The sequence below is a fragment of the Pseudochaenichthys georgianus genome, chromosome 12, assembly GCF_902827115.2.
Source record: "Pseudochaenichthys georgianus chromosome 12, fPseGeo1.2, whole genome shotgun sequence".
NCBI classification, from domain to species: Eukaryota; Metazoa; Chordata; class Actinopteri; order Perciformes; family Channichthyidae; genus Pseudochaenichthys; species Pseudochaenichthys georgianus.
The window spans coordinates 26,928,866-26,949,305 of record NC_047514.1 but is presented as its reverse complement, the minus strand read 5'-3'; the positions used below and the strand labels follow the sequence as shown (position 1 = coordinate 26,949,305).

Sequence of the window (20,440 nt, the reverse complement as noted above, 5' to 3'; positions counted from 1 at the left end):
AAACCAGGACACACAGTAAGTCAACTGCAAAACCTGAGACTACAAACTCCATCATTTCCTTATTGGAGTACCTCTAATTGTTAAGCAGCTTTAAAGAGCAAGTGCAGCGTTATGGAATAGCCAGAAAGGATTGAACATATTATTGAGATGTCATGCATGTTTCAAATCAGACCAATGCTGAAGTCTGATGAATGCATATATTCCTAGAGATTAAATGTGTTTTTCAGGAGATAAAGAATGCCTGTGATATACTGTAGTTATATTTAGGACTAATATGTTTAAAAAAGTGTTGGTAAAGTCATGATAATTAAGATAGGTTGTATATTTTGATTACATCCCCTGGATAAACATGCTTTAAGGCAAATGTAAGGATATTACATAAAAAGATTTCAGAAAAAAGTACAAAAGGAGTCAGGCACCCTCCATGGCCTAACATTGAATCACTACTGACTCTACAATCATCTTATTTTTTGGTGAGACACAAAATACAGTGAGCTGCATCAGTTGGGAAAAGGCATCAAAAACATATTGTTTAATAACAAAATAACATTTAACATGGAGAATCAATGTACAGTGTGCTGGCATTGTAATGTAACAATAGAAAAGACAAAAGGCATGAATAGGACACTTATGATATACAGCAGTGAATTTTGAAAGAGAACAAAAATATTCTTTCCACATGTTGGCCATCTGAAATCCTCATTCAACTCTATAATCATGAATACACACTAAGTAGGAGAGTCCATGCCTGAATCTTTCACGTTCAATTAGACGGTTATAAATGAGCTTGTGAAACAATAGCCTGGCTCTAAATCTGGCAGGGATACAATGATTGATGCATTTGAAAGAATGTACACTGTTAACATGCAGGGTATTCATTTCTGTAGACCATAACGTGAACACAAGACTAACATTGGCATGTTCCATATGTGATAGTAGACATTACCAGGACTAAAGCCTGGGAGAATGGATTGGATGACACGCCGTCAAAATCAAAATAACAAAGGTTATTTTAAAGATGGAGACTAAAACTAACACTGTGGAAAGTACGCACAATAAACCATTTCCATTGTAAAATTGTATGGGAAAGATATTTTCTCTAATATACAGCATTTATGCTCAATAATATGTCAGTTCTATGATGCAATAAATAATGCGATTTGTACAGTGAAACTCTCAAAGGAATTATTAGAAAAAGGGTTGTTGGACATTCCTGCATCTTCCTGCTTTTCTGATAAAGTGCAAAATGCTTCAAAACACAAAGCTGCACATCTGAAGTTCAAAGACGTGTTGCAACAAGAGCAGGATTTGGATGATCAAGACCACGAAACACACGTGTATATGATTTTGAATAAATAAAAAGATAGATCTGTGAAACTAATATCTTTTCAGGCAGGGATGTCTTCCCTTTGATCATTCACGCAGGCAACCATAAGCATACATACTGCTTCTACTGCAGATAACAATAAATAACCTTTTCAATCACATTCCATTGAGATCATTTAGTATTTGACAGTTTAAACAAACCGTCTAGTGTGCTGCATATCACACATCTGCTTTCAGTCGTGTAATGATCCATGTTGGCATCTTCTGGCCCTTCAGTGTCTCTGTTCACAGAAGACAGTCGGGTTAATATCAGTGCACTTATAGGCTACAGTCGGACTGGACAACAAACAACAATATCCTCCTAGCACTAGCACATGGCACGGTTTCATTTAGTGGGTCCATTTTAGATTGTGTATCGTCATGGAGAATGCCCAAGTGCCCTTAATCAATTATAAAAGGGGGATTTGTGGGTATTTTCAAAGTCTCTAAAGGTGTAATCATGGAGGACAATTTTACATGTCACAGAAGGAAAGGCACTAATGTAAATAATACAAATATAACGGGGATAACCACCAACCAAGCTACTTAAAACAATTGGACCAACAGTTGTTGTTGTTGTTGTTGTTGTTGTTGTAATCCTGCTGTCAATGAAGCGGATTCAAAAACATAACCTCTTTGCAATGTTAATGAATAAAGGCTGGTTTAACTTATAGTTACTGTTTTAAGTTAAGTGCTTTTCTTTCTATGACAAGTCCAAATATTTGCAGTGAAAAATAAGTCTTAGTAAAACTGGTTTATAATCTGCTTCCCCTGAACGTGTTCACATCCAGCGATCTTAAGGAAAAACCTTATGCATGAATAACTATTGTTACACATTTTACAATCAAAACATTGATTTAGTTCTTGATATACCTTTTTAAAGGGAACTACATTTCAGGCCCACATATTTTAAATCAATTTAAGTGGTTCAAATAATTAAAAAATACTTCAATTATAACATTTTAAGAAAACAAATCTTCAAGCGTGTTCATCACAAAGTCCTCATTTTGACTTCAAGCTAGAATTTCACTCATTGTTTCTCGGGTCACGGACGTGTTTGAGGAATTTTCTTTCTGGCAATAAAGATATCCTGTCACACTGCTATTGTGTTATTAGACGTTTATTTGAATGCCTCTGTGGCACTAAAAATGAAAAAATATTCATGTCATCTGTTGCCAGGTAAAATCGGAGGGTAACACTTTACGAAACCTTTTGTTTCACAGCTGAATCGCTGCGACGCGTCCTCATTAGAAGACAGCTTTGATCTGGGGTCAAAACAACACTTTGGGATGATTCAACTTAAGTTACCATTTTGACATGACGTCCGTTTACATGTCGCACAGTCTCTGGGACGTGTGACATCTTCGCCTGCTAGATGAAACCAAATTGGAATAAATACGTATTTTTAAAGAGGGATTCAAGCACAATCAGTGACAACGTTTACATACACAATAATATCGCACATTGGATAAGGTTCATGTAAATACAATTAGGTCTTAATTTGAATGTAGCTTTTCCCCCACAAAGACATGGGACATGTCGATATTCAGGTTCAAAACCAACATCTCTGGTGGGAAACAGAAACTCACCTACTTTTAAACACGATGAAAGCTTTAAATAGCAACTGGTTTTACTGAATATGCGCAAATAATCAAAACGCCCATCTTTTCAAGAAGGTGGTTGAAGGACTGAAAGAGGGAGGCTGTGTTTTGAATGCTGTCTGCCAACAAGTCTGCCATCAATTGAAAACTTTGTAACACTCCTAAACTGACGGCTGCATGTAAATTAGCTTTGCAGCAGCACTCCAGGGATATTGACTGTTTCCGAAATAAGGGCAAAAAAGGGATATATTTTGTGCATGTAAACGTAGTCAGCTGGCCGAGCCCTCAGGATCTATCACGCCTTTTTTGCAAACATCCTTCCCCCTTGAATATAAAACACACAAACACACATTTGTGGACAGACGCCATTTCTTTTCACAAAAAAAGACGACCATGATATCCCACAAGTCCGATGAATGGAAGGTCATAATGCGAGACTCGACCCATATGGATTCATTTAGCAGAAGCTCCTGGTCTTCATGTGTTGGGATGGGAGCGCTTCAGTCTGGTGTTTTCAGGAAATACTCATGTCCCCAAACCAGGCAGAGACAAGTCCTCTGACGCCTTGAAACACAGCAGCTGATAAGGAGGGAGAGACTGAATCATATCATCCAACCGGTCTCCCTCGTTAGTACCATTGATCTGTCGATGTGAGAGCAATCCTCTCACATCGAGGTGTGCTGGATGAACACAGATGGATGAATGATTGAATCCAGTGTTGATTACAGCATGAGCTCCATTAGCCCGTATGAACCCAGTGAAGCACTCAGTTCTCACAGCTGGGCTCTGAAGACTCCTCCGTGTCACTGGGCAGGAGCCCATTGAGCTCCACGAGGCTGTTTATCCCCAGATACCCCAGTAGAATCTCACTCCGGCGGTGGGAAAGGTTCAGGAGGTCCTCGGCCAGACACTGAGTGGAGGTGAAGCGCACCTTGTCATGATCAAACATGTCCTTCAGGTACTGCACGATTTGTTGCTGCAGAGGGAAGGAGAAATGCAACGGAAATGTTGAAGCTAACTTTTAAACTTCATTTCAAATGTGGTATTCATCAAGTCAATTAGAAATCAAAAACATGGGACGATAGGGTCCAGTTTGAAAATATTCTTCGACTTTAAGTACCCAACTAATTTATAAATGAAGTTTAGTTAAGTTGCCATTGTTCTCACCTAGCCTATGAAAGCTTTAGTTTGATATCTTATGAAGCTTTGGAGTTTATAATGACACATCTCGCCTTTCTAGAAGTGCAACACTGTGCTTTGTAACATCGCGTTATGCTACACATCTGAAGGCTTGAGCCCTGACGATACACGTTGCTTTTCTCAGAGTCACAGGAGACATTGTACAAGTGCAGGTTTACATAGTGCTCCTCATGGTGAATACACGGACCCGTATGTGTTGTCTCGTACCAACACTAACTTGCTTTCCAACATCTCGTTAAAACCTCAGCTTCTTCTTGGTTGCGTTTGCTCTCACCTTGAAAATAGTGCACACTTCACTTAGGTGTTGCCTCGGTCCCAAAAAGCCAAAAGCCAAGACTGGGCTCACGTGTTCTGATATGGCATAGAAGTGGGAGATGAAACCATCAGGAACCTATGAGAGCAGGAAGAGAAACGCAACCATTAAAGGAAACAAACAGGTATGCAATACAACCTTAAATAATCTCTAAATGTGCTCAAACTCACCATTAGAAGACGCCTTTTTGCTTTTAGCACAGACCAGCAAGCCGTTGCTAGGGCCTAATGAGAAAAGACATTTATGTTATTTGAGTGACGAGAAACTATGTGGTGGCATAAGCAAGGAATGGGTGTGTGTTTGTAAATGTGTGTGTTTTATGAACCGTTTCTTTGAAGCTGTTAGAGAGCCAGCGGTTCCTCAACACAGCCACCACAGAGGAGGGGGGGCTCTCCAGGTCCTCAAATGCATCCATCAGGATGAAGTCCAGCACGATGTCAAAGAAGTTCATACACACCACCTGCAGAGATCACACCAGTACATTGGGTTAACGTTACTCTCCAAGTCAATCAGTCATACTATACGTTATACACTAGGGATGCAATTTTAACCTGAACTTAAGGGTGGGGTAGGTAAGTTTGAGAAACCGGCTCGAGATCGCTAGAATTTAAAAATACACAACCGGAGAAAATCTGCCACTTCCTCACAGAGCCCCTCCTCCAACACACACGAACGCACACATGACCAATGAGGGCACGAGATAAGTTTGTGCCCCGATGGAAGGCTGACAGGCAGGTAGGCCGTAATACTGTAAAAAGTACAACCAATCCGTTTAGCCGGCCCTTCTACAGATGACATTTTTTTATGGATTTTTTGTCAGAGCACTTCAGATATTCATTGCCATCGGGATGTTAAGAACATTCCATGGAATATAACAAAAAGTGTATCTCGAGCCGGTTTCTGAAACTTACCTACCCCACCTTTAACGTATTACTTCTCTTGTTTAAAGAGGCCCTATTATGCTTCTCCCAATAATTCCCACAAATATGTCCTCTTAAAATGGTTCTGTGTATGATCCATGTAAAAGAAAATGTACCAGAATAGGAGACCACCTGCAAGTAGAGATTCACTCTCTTAAAAATCAGACTTGGTCAGGAAAATATTTCCTTTAAAAAATGTACTCCGCAAATGATTAATGACAAAGAATATGCATTTGACACGTTCATAAAGCCTTGAGCATACACAAGGCGCGTTCACACCGGAGTACTTTTACCCGTACTTTCCCCATTTAGTTCTGTTAGTACCTGGAATTTTGCGTTCAGACCAAAAAGAGAACTTAGTTCCGAGAACTTTTACCCCCATGTTTAGTGCCTACTAGAAAGGTGGTACTATCCTGGGGAGAAAAAGGACCAACTTCGATTGGCTGGGAGAATTGCAAACCATGCCAATAAACCCAAAGCAGAAGAAGAAGAATTGACGTCAGCGGCTTCATTTGCGTAGTCTTCCCTCAGGGAACTTATTCCGGTGTGAACGCGATCTGTGCTTAGTTCCATGGGGGTACTAAAGTACTTGGTGTGAAAGCGGCACACTTTAAGTTCTAAGGAAAACGTTATTGTCCTCAAGTATTTAACGCAAGTCAAAGTAAATAAGGACGGATTGGTTGCCAGTTACACAATCGCCAGCAGCCTGACTCTAAGATGAGCCTTCCTGTGAGCAAGGTGCAGAGCGATCTCACTGAAGGCTGATCTTCAGTTAGCCAGTTAAATAAGCCCTGTGACAAAGCATCCCTGTTTCCCTGAGTAAACTAACAATACACAGTGAGATAAATGATGCGAGGACTCACCCCCCGACCCTCCAGCTCCATCGTGGTGACGGGCCATGTTTCATCTCTCTTTGTGTAGAGCAGCATGTCCTCGTAGCTCTCCAGGAAGCCTTTGGGACTCTGTGTTAACGCAACAACACACAGACTTAATAGTTACTGATGTACACATGTGTGCAAGGAAACAGAAGATTGTCCCGGTTGTACGTGAAGATGTTCTTACCTTGTTTGCCTTCACCATTAACCCTGCAATCATTTGCTTCCCGGTCTCCATGAAAAATGTGCGGTGCGTTTCATCGAGCAACAGGAACTGAAAGGAAAGCGTCATCTCATTAGATATCCGACTTCTACACATCTCTGACTTGAAGTGTAGTTCATGGCATTTGCTGTAGTGGTAGATAAACACAACAGAATCCAACATATACACATTTCTGCTTCAGCTGAAGAACAAAGCTTAAAAGTTAAAGTTCTAAAGATAAAAGTATCATCCATTTATGTTTTCTTTATGTATATATGTTGTACCTTTCCAAAGCTTAATTCAGCAGAACTGTCACCCCTGGCTCTACCTGCCTGTGGGTGCTAAGACTACACCTGCACAAAGGCTGCATATTACAAACTCAGGTAGGTTAGAGTCTGGCTACGAGGTTTCTACAAGGGTGCCATGACATCGTGTGTGAGATCATGAGTGGGGGTCCAGCAAAACAAAAGAGAGAGTAAAGAGAAAGCAATCTATATTAGAACAGGAACCAAACACCGCCAAGTCTGACCTACTGTAGGTCGTGAAGCTTATTTATAGCCACTATGTTGGAAAAGGGCCGACATTTAGAAGTGGCTTTAAGAGGCTGAACAAAGGGGAGGGGATTATGACAATGATAGCATCCAAGCTAAGAGAAGGATCTGTGGAACACCGGTGGGTGTAGGAGCTCAAACACACCTGGAATGCTTGTCGCACACATTGGAGCTTGGCAAGGAAGTCTTGGTCCCCAAAACATTCAAGTAATTCAGTCCTGGGGAAAAAAGAAAGACAGATGTATGAAGCTCAATGAAACACTGACATGGAATCCTTTCATGAAGTTGAAAGGCCAAACGTGTAAGCAGAGAAGAATCTAGAACACACATGCAGAGGACAGTCATATCCCCCTTCCTCATAGGCGGCGCGTGAGGCTCAGGTTTGGGAAGGCTAAATCACTTTTTTTTACCTGACGCTACCCGCTTCCGGCGTCTATAGAAAAGAGATCAACTCAGTGAAAGCACCGCCTGCTGACCAATCAGAGCTCAGTGTGCGGAGTTTAAATCTATCAAGTCATATTACAGGATAAAGGAAATACAGTTTAAACTGCTGTATGCAGAGAAGACGCCGACGTGTCGCACTTATCATTCACATCACATTCAATCAGATCATCGATCATATCATATCATAGCCTATATTATCTCCTGATCTGAGTCAGCTGAGCCGTATCTGGCCGTGCAACACTCACAGTATCACATACTGTATGCAGAAGTATTATTTTAAGCAACACATTAGGTTGACGAAACACTCAACTCAAATGTAATTAAAGTCAGATCCACTCGTGTCTTAGACGGGGCAGTGATATCATAAACCTGTTACGCTTTCAAACACTCTGTAGTTTATTTATTTTGTAACCAGTTGTTCTGTATTCACCTTGCAGGTGGCTTGTAACCTGGATTATTATGTTTAAGTCATGGATGACTAATATTAGACAAGTATGAACTTTAAAGTTCATATTTGTCTAATATTAGTTTACTTTTCATTAATGAAGTATGACGCTGCGCTGTCAGTACACTTGTCCCTGTTTGTGATTGGTCAAATGTTGCTAACCCCACCCCTTTCACGTGAACGCGCTCTCAGCTGGCGAGAGAAGCCCTGGCTTGATTTACCGACTTGATATTAACCAGCGTCGAGATCTCGTTTGTTAGGGTTAGTGAAGATAACTCAAACATATCCAGGGTTGGAACTGGCTTCGTAGTACAGGGCACAGGTGGCTGCATAGCAGTGCTAATGTCAAAGACACAAACATTATACATTATATTTTTATTTTACCAGGATGCAGTGACACAAATATTTGGGAAGGCTTAACCTTCCCTAGCCTACAGCACCCGCCGCCCCTGCCCTTCCTCTTGTTGTTCTTCTGATTGCTGAAATAAGCGATATGTACCCGTGTTGAGTTGTGTTGGCTAGTGGATGTTTGTAGGGGCCATGACTCAGTTCAATGTCTACTCTTTAGCTTCGTTTTTAGTTTTGTCGAAGGGAAACATCTGGGTATGTAGCTGCTACAGTAAATGCTCCTTTATGTTATTCACCAGCTAACGGATACCTCTTTCTTTGTGCTGTTCATTCAGGGTAGGTATTGTGCAGTGGATCTTTTATTGAAAGGTGCAGAATCGGTTGATAATCGGTGGGTTCGTCACTACCGGCGACTCCTTTGACATTACACACAAACATTTACCCCACTTTAAGTAAAAAACATGCTTTAACACGGCACTAATATAGTTTTTAGCTGCAGTTGTTAAACTTCAGTTACCTCAGGGACCTGTAGGGCACTTTGCCCTCCCGCACCAGACACAAGGCTTCTTCATAGAGAGCTGCAGGCCTCAGGGGCTGGTACACGCCTTCCAGAGACATGGCGTCAAACAGCTAGACAGGAAAAAAACAGGATGTGAAGTGTATATAAATATAAGTACAAATATATAAGTACAAATAAGTGTCTGTTACAATGTATTCCAGTTATTTGGGAACTGACCTCTGCAGCCGAGAAGAAGGAGTCGTCGGAGGTAACAGTTGTGGCGTCATCATCGTGCGGTCGGTGGAAACTCTCCACTTGAGGCAAGATAAGAGTTCCTTCACTCTCTGCCAAAGGAACACCACAAACTCTGACTGACAGGGCAAGAATCGAAACACAGGTCAACACAGGAACATGAAGAGTGTCGCCCCAGTGTAACAAACAGAGAGGTATTCCTACTGATACACACCGGGACTGCCTCATCCTACGGCAATAATGACCCATAACAAGTTATTTTTGTCATCGAAACTCAGCTATTCTTCAAACTTGCGCCTGTAATCCAAATGTGTTCCCCTTGATTAATAATATCGTTAAAGCTTATATGTGAAACCGACATGACACTTACCGAAATCTGCTAGCACGCTGTCTGTCGGGATACTGCTGCCAAAATCCTCCTGCAGGTGGTAGGCCCGGTGCAGAAGGGTCTCCAGCTTCTCAGCAAACACGTTATTATGGGATTCAACCTGTAATGAGAAGGGAAAGCATGAAACAGGTAAAGATCATGGATTTGTATGTTTAACAAAAAGGGCTTTAGTCCAGGATCAGTTACATCACCTTTCATTGTAATTAATTAGAAAGGTGCAACAAAGAACAGCAGGTGAATCCCAGCTAAACAATGCAATTCTAGTCTGTCTGCAAGCTGGAAAGTAATTCAACCATGTGGAAGACTTTCATGCCGTTTGTATTGGTAATCTTTGTTGGATTGGTTACCATAGGAAGCTCAGCACATGCGGCCCCCTGCAGAGCGAGGCTGTGGTTGCTGGAGGACGAGCTGGGCTGATGGCGGATATTCAGGGCCTGCTCCCACTTCCGTAGAGCTTCCTCAAACAGCTCCATCCCTTCAAGCAGTAGAGTGGGAAGACTTTAGCAAGCTGTTTATTTGTGAGCTTGAAAATAAAGGTTTGGAATAGAAAGTACTGCAAATGGTTACAGTGTTTGGAGTCACTTCTTAGTTGTTTCAGTAATCGGGCAAATCCTCGTTTCACAAAAGCAGCTGATTGCAGGTTTAAGGGACCCGAGTGTGTGCGGTGTGAAGAGCAAAGGATTCACATTCTTCATGAAGGCTAATCCAAATACCACAGCAGCACCACGGGTCCAAGAGTCCAACAATAACCGTATTAAACCCTCGATGTTCTTGACTCGTTCTACATTACCAACAGCAGAAAAGTAATGCTGCATTATATTCACGGGTTGGGGGAAAGCTGTTAAACTATCAATATTATCAGATCATTCTAAAACCACATAATAAGGACTTTAACATTATACTCAAGATGCAAATGTTACAAGTCATCCAAACCAACTGCACATTTGAATATTGTCCCTCCTAGTGCCAATGCAGCATTTGGTTTGTTACCATAGTCACCAATAACAGTAGTACTTTATTAATACTAAGAGGTACAATAGAGCAACTTTATAAATAGATACCCATTATATAGAGATTCTCTGCATTAGCATCCTCCATAGCTCCCGACTCTTCCACCACGGGCTCCGCTTCCCAGGGGGTGGACGGATTGGCAGGCTGATTTGGAGAGCTTGGGACTCGCATCTATGACAGGAGCAGACGAGGCAGAAAAAAAGGCATATTAGAACAATGTAGAAAAGGGAAAAACTGGGAGCAAAAATGTACAAATATGTTGCAAATAATTAAACATACAGATGCCAGGCTGTGTGAGGAGCTGGAGTGTTTGCTTGGGCCCAGGGAGGAAATGCCACTCATGGTGTCATTGCTGCGATTGCTGGGACTCATCATCTGTCGGCCAGTAAATTGGCCTGTGGAGAGAAAAGCATTCTCAATAGATGTTGATACAGCAACCACAACGCATTTGTTTTACACTTCTAAAACGACTCTTCGCCCAAACACCGAGTCAAGCACACCTCTCTTTAATGACGAGGGTCTTCCTGTCTTCATCAGCGCCTCAGGCATTCCCACTGTCTTCTGGCCATCGTTCCCTTGTGTTACCTGCTTCCTTTTTCTCCCCCGCCTTTTCAGCTGATGAGCGGTGAGCGCCAATGCGACACTGCCCAGCGCCGTGGCAAACAGCACCTTCTTCAGGCTTGGGGTGAGCTTTAGCTGAGAAAATATGGACTGAAAGCAGAGGAGGAAAACATAAGGTGTTGATATAAAGGGCTCTACCAAAAATAAATGCAGCCATTGTTACTGGGGTTTTTCAAAAGTGCTTGTGTGTACATATGCAAAGCTTAACTGAGGCAATTTGTTTTACCTGCCCAAATGTGGAATAGAGAAACACCGGTATCTCTGCCACAGTCATGGCCAACGCCTGAGCTATGGACATCCCGTCTGCTCGTTTGCATGACATCTTAGAAATGGAAATGCCTTCAGGGCACAGCTATCTTCAAATGCACCCTAATAGAGGTGTTGTCTCTGCTCTGAGATCAGCCAGCTCAGGGCCTGCTGATGAACCGGCTGTCCTCATCCACTCCCTGAGCTTTGGCTCCACACTGGTCCAATGTTCGATTGTAGATGTATTGCCCTTTAATAAGACATGAATTATGGAAAAGATCAGGTTGTTGCAGCTTCCTCCTTCAGCGATAGATTACATTACAAAGCTTAAGACGATGAATCAAAAGACAGGAACTTTGGTACTGGCTCCAGGGCAAAACTCTCAAGACACAGAATCAACCTGCAAAAATCTGCATTTATAACAGGTTGCATTAACTGTTAAGCAGCCGAGCAACTTGACACTCTGCCAGCTACTAAGCTATCTACGCTGTCTGGTATGCAGCCAGTTGACCAGCCTGCCCCACACGACAAACACCAGGTGTTACACATGAAAGACTGTCTGGCTTTCTCTATTTGGTGCAAAACCAACTAATAAAATAAGAAAATCGACTTCTTCTTCTGTTATATAGCACCTTTCACACAATCATGCAGCCCCCAAGTGCTTCACATAGCAAATTGAAACGGAAGACAAAATAACAATGTAAAATAGACAATGAATGAATTATTACATGTTGTAAGCCTGTACATTACAATTAAAAATCAAAGGTTGAAAATGAATACAAGTCACCATCATAGTGATAGTGACTTGCAAACAGGAGGTTTGCAATCGGAAATTAAGAAAGTAAAAGCAACAGCGAGGTTGCTAGCTGAACAAACATGAAACTAGGTAGCATACAGGCAGAACAGAAATCATTACAGCCACCACCTTATTCAAATAATAGATACAAATACACAGCAAGCCTGTGTATTGTATTTGTTAAAAATATTATTGACAAGCTAAAAAAAAGCACTCACAAGTAGGCAAAAAGCCCTCAATCTCACGAGCAGAAATGCTAATGTTAGCTAGCATTTTGGGCTAGTCTAGCTCATCTGTCACTTCACATCACAGCATCATGATCCGGTCAACCGGACACCGTGAGCAGCGGTGCTTTTAAAGTGACATCTTAGAGGCTTCGCCGGCTCTTTGTACAGCTAACCAGCGGTAACTAACATCATAATCCATCACACAGGTACATACCGTAAACCTTAAAGGCGCCAGCAGGAAAGGGCATTCCTGTCACAGTTAGTGAAAGCCGCACACTAGCTTTTTGCTAGAGGGCGGTGTTCCAAATTCCAAAGCCAATGGAAAGAGGAGGATAGAGGTTCGCTTTTTTTCTTGGCCAATCGGATGGAAGGGAGGCGGGATACGTTTTTTTAAATACCAATCAAATCGTAGATCAAAGAGCATCTTCCCTGAATGATAAATGGTAAAACTCACAAGGTAAACTCGCTGGATAAACTGTCGGAAAGTTTACCACATGTATTTTTCAAAACATACAATCAAATGTAATATAAATTATATGAAAGCATAAAACATACCATAATATAATATAATATACAATTACCACGAAACATAACTGTAACTGCAATGCCAGTGAATGGCAGGCATGTGATTATCTGTCTGGGTGTTTTTATCTGAGACTAATGTTTGACAATGCTTATTAAATATGTATAAAAAGGTGAGAATATTCAAACAGATAAATGTATAATTGTAGGCTACGTTGGTGTTGAGTATTTCGTTGTTTTATGGGCTCAGGTGACACTTTTATTTTGAAAGGTCGACCCGGAATGACAATTCATTCCAACATGCAATCGAGAAAATGTTTATCAGGCAGGCACTGTAACGGTAACAAAACTGGACGTATTTTAAGATAACAATTCATTCCAACATGCAATCGATTAAACAACAGTAGTGAAAGTGTTTATCTGCCTGGGGATGAAGATTAACCTGACAAGAAAAGGATCTTGTAGTGGAAAATAGACCGGGAGCGGCCATTACAATCTGTAAATATGAATTCGATTGATCATGACTCCTCCGCGGATAGGCTTGTCTTTCTTGCCGCTTCTGCCTCGAGTTAATCGGCTGCGAAAATGAGTTCGCTAGGGCTCTCTGGATCGGAGCTATCGCAGCCTGGGCCTTAATATGACATATCAGGTACAAGCCGGTTATTTAATGTATGTGTGTACTCAAAACAAAGAACACTTTGTACACAGATAGTGTACAATTGTAAGGTGTCCCAGTGTTTACTTGTTCTCCTTATAGGACTATTTCTACTACTGTAAGCCAATATTGTACTTTTTACTGCACAACATTTATCTGATAATTTTAATTGTAGCCTACTAGTTTATTTTAATGCTAAACAGTATTAAGTAATTATAATGAGCTCCACCTTGCAGCTGCAGTATTAATGATGCTTACACACTAATGCATACATTCTAATAATAGCCTACTGTAATTTGTCATTTTTATTTTGTTAATCAGAAAGAGAAAAATAAATGACGTCCGAATAACCCAAAGGGGCACATGCCGCCCTATGGTTGTTTTGTCTCACTTTTGTAAGAGAAAATAAGGCTGCAAATCCAATCATCTGTGAAAATTTTTTGCATGAAAGTGAGTGACGATCTTTTTGGTCATTTATGCACATTTTGAGTACAATGCGTTTGTACATTTACTTATTCAACTAATGAACAGAGTATTTCTACATTGTGATAATTACTACTTTAAGGCCTACCTAAGTGAAAGATCTGAGTACTTCTTGTATGGAAACATGAGCTGGATGTCCGGTAGGCTCCTTCCAGATGGACCTCCTCAACACGTTCCCTCTCGTCCCCTCAGATGCTCCGCTGGCTCGGCCTGCTCAGCCTGAGCCTTCCTCTCTTGATCTGGTTTTGGCCTGTACTCACACGGGACGGTCCGACGGACGCCCTGCAGGGCCACGGTCTCCAGGGCTACAGGAGGATCGGCCCCAGCCAGAAGGACCAGGTGAGAGGACAAAATACATGTCTCACAACATACATCCGTTAGGGTCTTAGTCCAAGTCATAGCTCGTTTTGTTAGTTCTGAAACGCACATCCACAGACTATTAAAGAAAGGAAACCCCTGCCAAGCTGCCGGTTGGAACTCGGTCTCAACATCAATCCTGCCGATCACATGTCTCCAGTGTTTACAGATGTATGTGTACAGTGTAGTAATAGTACTTGTACTTGAGAAAATTATCTGAGTCCTTCTTTAACCATGACAAGAAGTCACAGGCTAGGTCTCATAATCAGAAATATTCATACAGATGTAATTCTGGCAGAATAAATACTGAGATATGCTTGTAGTAGATTAGATTTATCAAATCAAATCAAGTTTTATTTATATAGCACATTTATAAACGATTTTTGGTCGAGCCAAAGTGCTGTACATATAATAAAAATAGCCTAGAGACACTTTACAGCAAATACAACAAGATTGTTCAGAATATCAGTATGAGAAAAACGACCCCCTTTATCCTTAGACCCTCTATCCTTAGACCCTCTGTCCTTAGACCCTCTGCCCTCAGACCCTCTGTCCTTAGACCCTCACATCGTAAAAGGAAAAACTTCCAGAGAAAACCCACAGTTTAAAGGGAACATGGGAGAAACCTCAGGGAGAGCAGCAGTGGAGGGATCCCTCTCCCAGGACGGACAGACGTGCAATAGATGCCGTGTGTAAAGCGAAGAGATAATACATTTGACAGCATATAGACCGAATGTTAGGAAATGCATGTGTCTGTAAAAAGAAGATGAATCCACGAGGATGTCAGCTACAATCCTGTGGAAGCCATCAGGGAAGCAGCATGACGAGACCCAAGGCAGGACCGCAGAGACAGGTTCAGCCACGAGCCGAAGTCCACGACTTAATCCAGTACTCAGGATAGAGGATCTAAGACACAGGACTACAGCAAGAGGATCAGCCTCGACTCCGGATCCCGGCGTAGATATAGATACAAAACAAGAACAAAGATGTGGCTGGGTTAATCGGAACAAGAGAATACACAGACACAGACGGAGAGGGAGAAGGTCATTGGATCAAAGTTATTCTTGATAACCCTCTAGAAAGATCTCATGAACTTCCCCACTCAATCTATCAAGACCCGAGCGGTTCTATTAGATATAGATAAGAAACAAAGAGAGGGAATGTCAATGAATTTATGAATTTACTTAAAGAGCCTGTGACGCCATCCCAACAACTGTTGTGCAATGAAATATCGGGCTACTAGTAATCTCGAACCGTCAGTTTAAAAAAGAAAAAGCGATACCGTTTCGTTAAATATCAATAATTTCGAACATCGCGGGGAAATTCCTTGACTCATTTTGAAGTTTTGGGGGAAGCCGGAAGTGACGTCAATGCGGGAACGCTTCGAGAGCCAAACACGTATCATGCGTAGAAATGGTGAATTACTGAGTTTAGGCACGTTAATAACGTTTTAATGAAGTTGACTACAGTATATTCATATTTGTCAGTGCTTTCATGTCAATCCGGCGACATAAACATAGATGATCGTGGTGAAGATGATGATTACATTAGGATTAAAAATCGGGAGTGAGAGCTGCTGAATTTCCTCCCGTCGGATGTGATATAAAAACAAATCGATTATTTTTGTGGTTATAAACTCAAGTGGATGAAACTACATTTATTAGTGCTTTCATGTCAATTCGGCGAACATATGATACATTAAATGATGAGTGAGGATGATGATTAAAAATCGTTTGTTTGAGCCGGTCTGCATTTACTGATGAGAAAACAAACCGATGCTTTTTGTAGTTGTAGTACACCAACGTGGATTAAACGTGTGTTTTTTTACCACGATGTCGGGAAATTAATGGATAAAATGCACGGATTATTATTATTATTCCCACTCCGATCGGGACACTAGGTCCACTGTTTCCCCGCAGCGAGGCTCCCCCCGTTGACAGTTTACGTGGGCTGGGTGCCGTCCCGATGGGCCGGTACCGAAGTGGGCCGGTCGGATAAGTCACCAGCACATCCCCCATAGGCGGCGCGTGAGGCTCAGGTTTGAGAAGGCTAAATAACTTCTTTTACCTGACGCTGCCCGCCTCCGTCGTCTATAGAAAAGAGATCAGCTCAGTGTGCGGAGTTTAAATCTCTCAAGTCATATTACAGGATAAAGAAAATACAGTTTAAACTGCCGTATGCAGAGAAGACGCCGACGTGTCGCACTTATCATTCATATTACATCATCAATCAGATCATCGATCATATAATATCATAATATATCATATATTTCCTTATCTGAGTCAGCTACTCACAGTGTCACAGACTGGATGCAGAAGTATTATTTAACACATTATGTTGACGAAACACTCGAGACAAATGTAATTAAAGTCAGATCCACTCGTGTCTTAGACGTGAACGCGCTCTCAGCTGGAGAGAGAAACCCTGGCTTGATTTACCGAGTTCATAACCAGCGTCGTAGGACCGCTTAGCGAGATCTCGTTTGTTAGTTTGTTGTTGTTAGTTTGTTTGTTACTCAAACATATCCAGGGTCTGTTGAACTGGCTTCGTAGTACAGGGCACAGGTGGCGAGCAGCGCTAATGTCAAAGACACAGACATTATACATTATATTTGTATTTTACATCCCCCACTCCCTCCGTTGACAATTTACTAGCGGTACCGAAGTGGGCCGATCGAGAGTCCCGGGATGATTTTTAGTCCCATTCCACCACTGGCTACATGACCATATGATCGCCCATATTGACGCACCTCATTCCTAAACTTCTAACAGATACAACATAAACCGATCCTTCAGCCTCATATGAGCTCTCAGACACGTTCAACATTAAACTGTCATCGCTGTCTGAGCTTGCTGCTGTGTGCGCCGTCGTGCGTTTACATCTGACTGTATATATATAAAGGTTTACATGCAGATGCTGGGATCCTGGACGGTGCAGCTGGAGCGCTGTGCCCGCAATGACGTCACCCATCATTTGGCGGGACTTGAAGAATCCGCGAGAAGATCCAGGAAATTGTCAACATTGAAGGCAGATTAATGGTTATCAAAGTACAAATATCCAAAATCAGTTCAGTAACGGTTTTCAAGGGGACAATATGTACTCAAATTGATGGGTTTGGATGATGGGGGAAAACCGTGTCACAGGCTCTTTAATATGTAAATCTAAAACAACATTTTTAGGTTGTATTGGTTTTTTTCACTTACTGATACTTCACTTTCTTTCATAACACTGCCATGGATGTATTTTTATTTGATTTTATACTTAATTTAGTTTTGCCTTTCATTCGTGCTGTCGATCTGCTGTTGTCACTGTAAATAGGACTTCTAATTTTGATTATCCTGTCCTGGTCCTCAACAGTTCCTCTCCATGCACTGCAGCCAGTGTGCCTTGGTCTCCAGCTCGGGTCAGATGATCGGAGCCGGCGCTGGAGAAGAGATTGACAAAGTGCCCTGTGTGATCCGGATGAACAATGCCCCCACGGGGGGCTACGAGAGAGACGTGGGGGGTCGCACCAGCGTCCGGGTCGTCTCTCACACCAGTGTTCCCCTGCTGGTAAAAAACGAGCGCCAATATTTCCAGCAGTCGGCCGACACCACGTACGTGTTCTGGGGTCCTGAGAGGAACATGAGGCAGGACGGGAAAGGAAGGGTCTTTAATTCTCTGCTGAAGATGGCCGAGAAGTATCCAAGAGTCAAACTGTACGCTGTGACCAGGGAGAAGATCCAGTACTGTGACAGTGTGTTTCAGAATGAAACCGGAAAGAACAGGTACAGAATGAGTTTGATGTCTCGGTCCAAAACATGTATGTTATTTGATTGGAGATAATTGTTTTTAACATTATTTTGAGCCGATCATTAATATTCTCACACCTGCAATGAATTTAGCTGACATAAGTAAATGATTAGCCTTTGTGTGGTTTTTATTATGTTAATTTACGGGTCTTTTAAGAACACATGTTTGGTTTCTCCCTCAGAATGAAGACCGGGGCGTTTCTCAGCACCGGATTCTTCACCATGATTCTGGCTTTAGATATGTGTGACAGCGTCCGTGTTTATGGAATGATTGATAATAACTACTGCAGGTGAGACATTTTGCATTCTTGTATGATCAATACTGGAGCTTCATCTTATCCTAAATGACCTGTGAACTCCTCCCGACAGTCGAGCCAATCACAGCACTGTTCCTTACCATTACTACGAGAGGAACCGAGTGGATGAGTGTCGGATGTACAAGGTCCACGAGAACACGCAGCGGGGGGGTCATCGCTTCATCACCGAGAAGGCCATCTACGCTAAATGGGCAACACGGCACAAAATGGAGTTTAAACACCCCTCATGGAGCCTCTAAAAAAGGTCTTCAAGATGACTTTTGCTGGCTTTTAATCTTCCTGGCTGAAGATTGTTTTCTAAAATGTTGCATTTTTACCACTAAAAGTTCCATTTGATAGTGGATACTATCATTAGCCACAAATATGAAATAATGCTCCAGATGTCCCGGCATTCAACTGGTAACCCACTCTCAGTATTACTTACCATTATGTATAGCCATATATCAGTATAGAAACTGATACAAAAAACTAAGCCACTAAACTAGATACTAAAACCAGTTTATACCAAAGCTTACAGTTTTCATTTCGTCATACCTGTGCCTTGACTTTTTATTTAATTTTGCAAAACGTTTTTGTATGCTGCAGCTTCAACTTGCACCTCTACTCTAGGAAACAGGAAGTGTATTGTTTAGGGCTGCAGCTTTTGATTAATCTGGCACTTATTATCTCAATTAATCGTTTTATGTTTTGGTCAAAATTGTCTAAAAATTGTTTTTACAAAAGGTCAACAGAAGCACATTGTACCAGAACTCAAGTTTACATTTGAAATGACCTTGGTCATTTATAAAAGACAAAGAAAAGCAGAAAACAAAGACAATTGTTGACTGGAGAGTTCTTTTTAAATGTTTGCCTAAAATAATGATCTCAAAGATGATTCATTCCCAAAGAAGTTGCTGATTTTCAAAGGCTAGGTATATGCTTGAATTTGAATTTAAAACTTAATGTGGTGTTTCAACTGCACAATTAGTTGTGAAAGTCACACGTAATATTACACAGAATTTAAAAATAATTCTGTATACATTTATAACAATGTTAATGTGATAACCGCTATTAAAGTATTACACACAGTTGGTTTTGGTACCTTAAATGCGCTTCAAAACAGTTCAAATTGTACTTGCAACTTGCCTTGAGTGCACATAGTTTCAGGGTTTTAATGCTTTAAGTCGTAAGCTTTTAATTTAACTTGCGTTTTGTGAGCAGTGTCTAGATATTTCCACAGTGCCGTTTAACCCAAAGAGAGATGTTGCAGTTAACACCAGTGACAGGACACAGCGGCTCGATGTAACTGTGACGAGCAGTACATGTTTCTGCAGAGGTTACTCTTCACAGATAGTTTACAATAAATGGCCAACAAACAGTATTAAATGGATACACACAGATCGTTGTGCTTGGTGTGTATAATCTGTGTTGCAGGGGTATGGAGACCCAGTTTAGTGTCTTTTGAAACTTTGAATGTAATTGGTCCACTACCATAAACACAACATGAGTTCCATCCACCTTCACCCTTTATATATTCTGCTGGTTGTTTACAGTGAAAAACATAGCGCTGCCTTTTCAGTCACATAACGCTTATTTGTGACCAATTCCAAAGACCATAATAGTACTACCACTGTGCAAACTACTGTGTTCTTCTGTACGGTACGTTTCAGACAGGAGTTGTTTGAATTAAAACGTTGTATTGTGATTTGTGTTAAGTAGACTTGTGTTGTGAGGTGTACAAAGTACGAACCTGAATGGAAACTAAACCACTGGTTACTGCAGATATTGGTGTCAATGTGAATAAATCTGCTGACAGTCTGTGTGAGAGCTTGTCTTTGTATGAGGTTAAAGACAAGAAGTCTTTATTTCAGACATTTTGAATTGTATCATATGAGTTCAGTTTAAAGACAAGCTGTTTTTGTAACAGGCCCCGCTATGCAGGGCGCGATGACAGATAGTATTTCCTGTAAAACAGGAGAAATTATGAGCAGAGAATTCCATTTACTGCTCGTTTGGCGGGTCTTGCCAGAAT

At 41.5% G+C, this 20,440-nt stretch overlaps 2 protein-coding genes across 5 annotated transcripts; one reads left to right on the top strand and one right to left on the bottom strand.

The window, feature by feature from the left end:
- Window positions 1-500: 500 nt before the first annotated feature.
- miga2 (mitoguardin 2) lies at window positions 501-12,591 on the bottom strand. Of its 3 annotated transcripts, none has more exons than XM_034095953.1 (16): window positions 12,519-12,591; window positions 11,262-11,531; window positions 10,915-11,125; window positions 10,694-10,809; window positions 10,465-10,585; window positions 9,751-9,878; window positions 9,386-9,503; window positions 9,001-9,134; window positions 8,782-8,894; window positions 7,173-7,245; window positions 6,462-6,548; window positions 6,263-6,361; window positions 4,805-4,939; window positions 4,650-4,703; window positions 4,441-4,557; window positions 501-3,942 (listed from the first exon to the last, which is right to left on the bottom strand). In XM_034095953.1, exons 2-16 carry the CDS (start codon window positions 11,355-11,357, stop codon window positions 3,733-3,735), a joined length of 1,812 nt encoding a protein of 603 aa, XP_033951844.1. In that variant the 5' UTR covers window positions 11,358-11,531; window positions 12,519-12,591; the 3' UTR covers window positions 501-3,732. The 3 variants fall into 3 exon arrangements, with proteins under 3 accessions (XP_033951844.1, XP_033951846.1, XP_033951845.1); XM_034095955.1 differs by having other exon boundaries at window positions 9,001-9,107; XM_034095954.1 differs by lacking the exon at window positions 12,519-12,591 and adding an exon at window positions 12,296-12,498.
- Window positions 12,592-13,136: 545 nt separating this feature from the next.
- Window positions 13,137-20,226, top strand: st6galnac4 (ST6 (alpha-N-acetyl-neuraminyl-2,3-beta-galactosyl-1,3)-N-acetylgalactosaminide alpha-2,6-sialyltransferase 4). Of its 2 annotated transcripts, none has more exons than XM_034095972.1 (5): window positions 13,137-13,475; window positions 14,157-14,303; window positions 17,679-18,088; window positions 18,295-18,402; window positions 18,482-20,226. In XM_034095972.1, exons 1-5 carry the CDS (start codon window positions 13,464-13,466, stop codon window positions 18,666-18,668), a joined length of 864 nt encoding a protein of 287 aa, XP_033951863.1. In that variant the 5' UTR covers window positions 13,137-13,463; the 3' UTR covers window positions 18,669-20,226. The 2 variants fall into 2 exon arrangements, with proteins under 2 accessions (XP_033951863.1, XP_033951862.1); XM_034095971.1 differs by having other exon boundaries at window positions 14,109-14,303.
- Window positions 20,227-20,440: the final 214 nt, after the last annotated feature.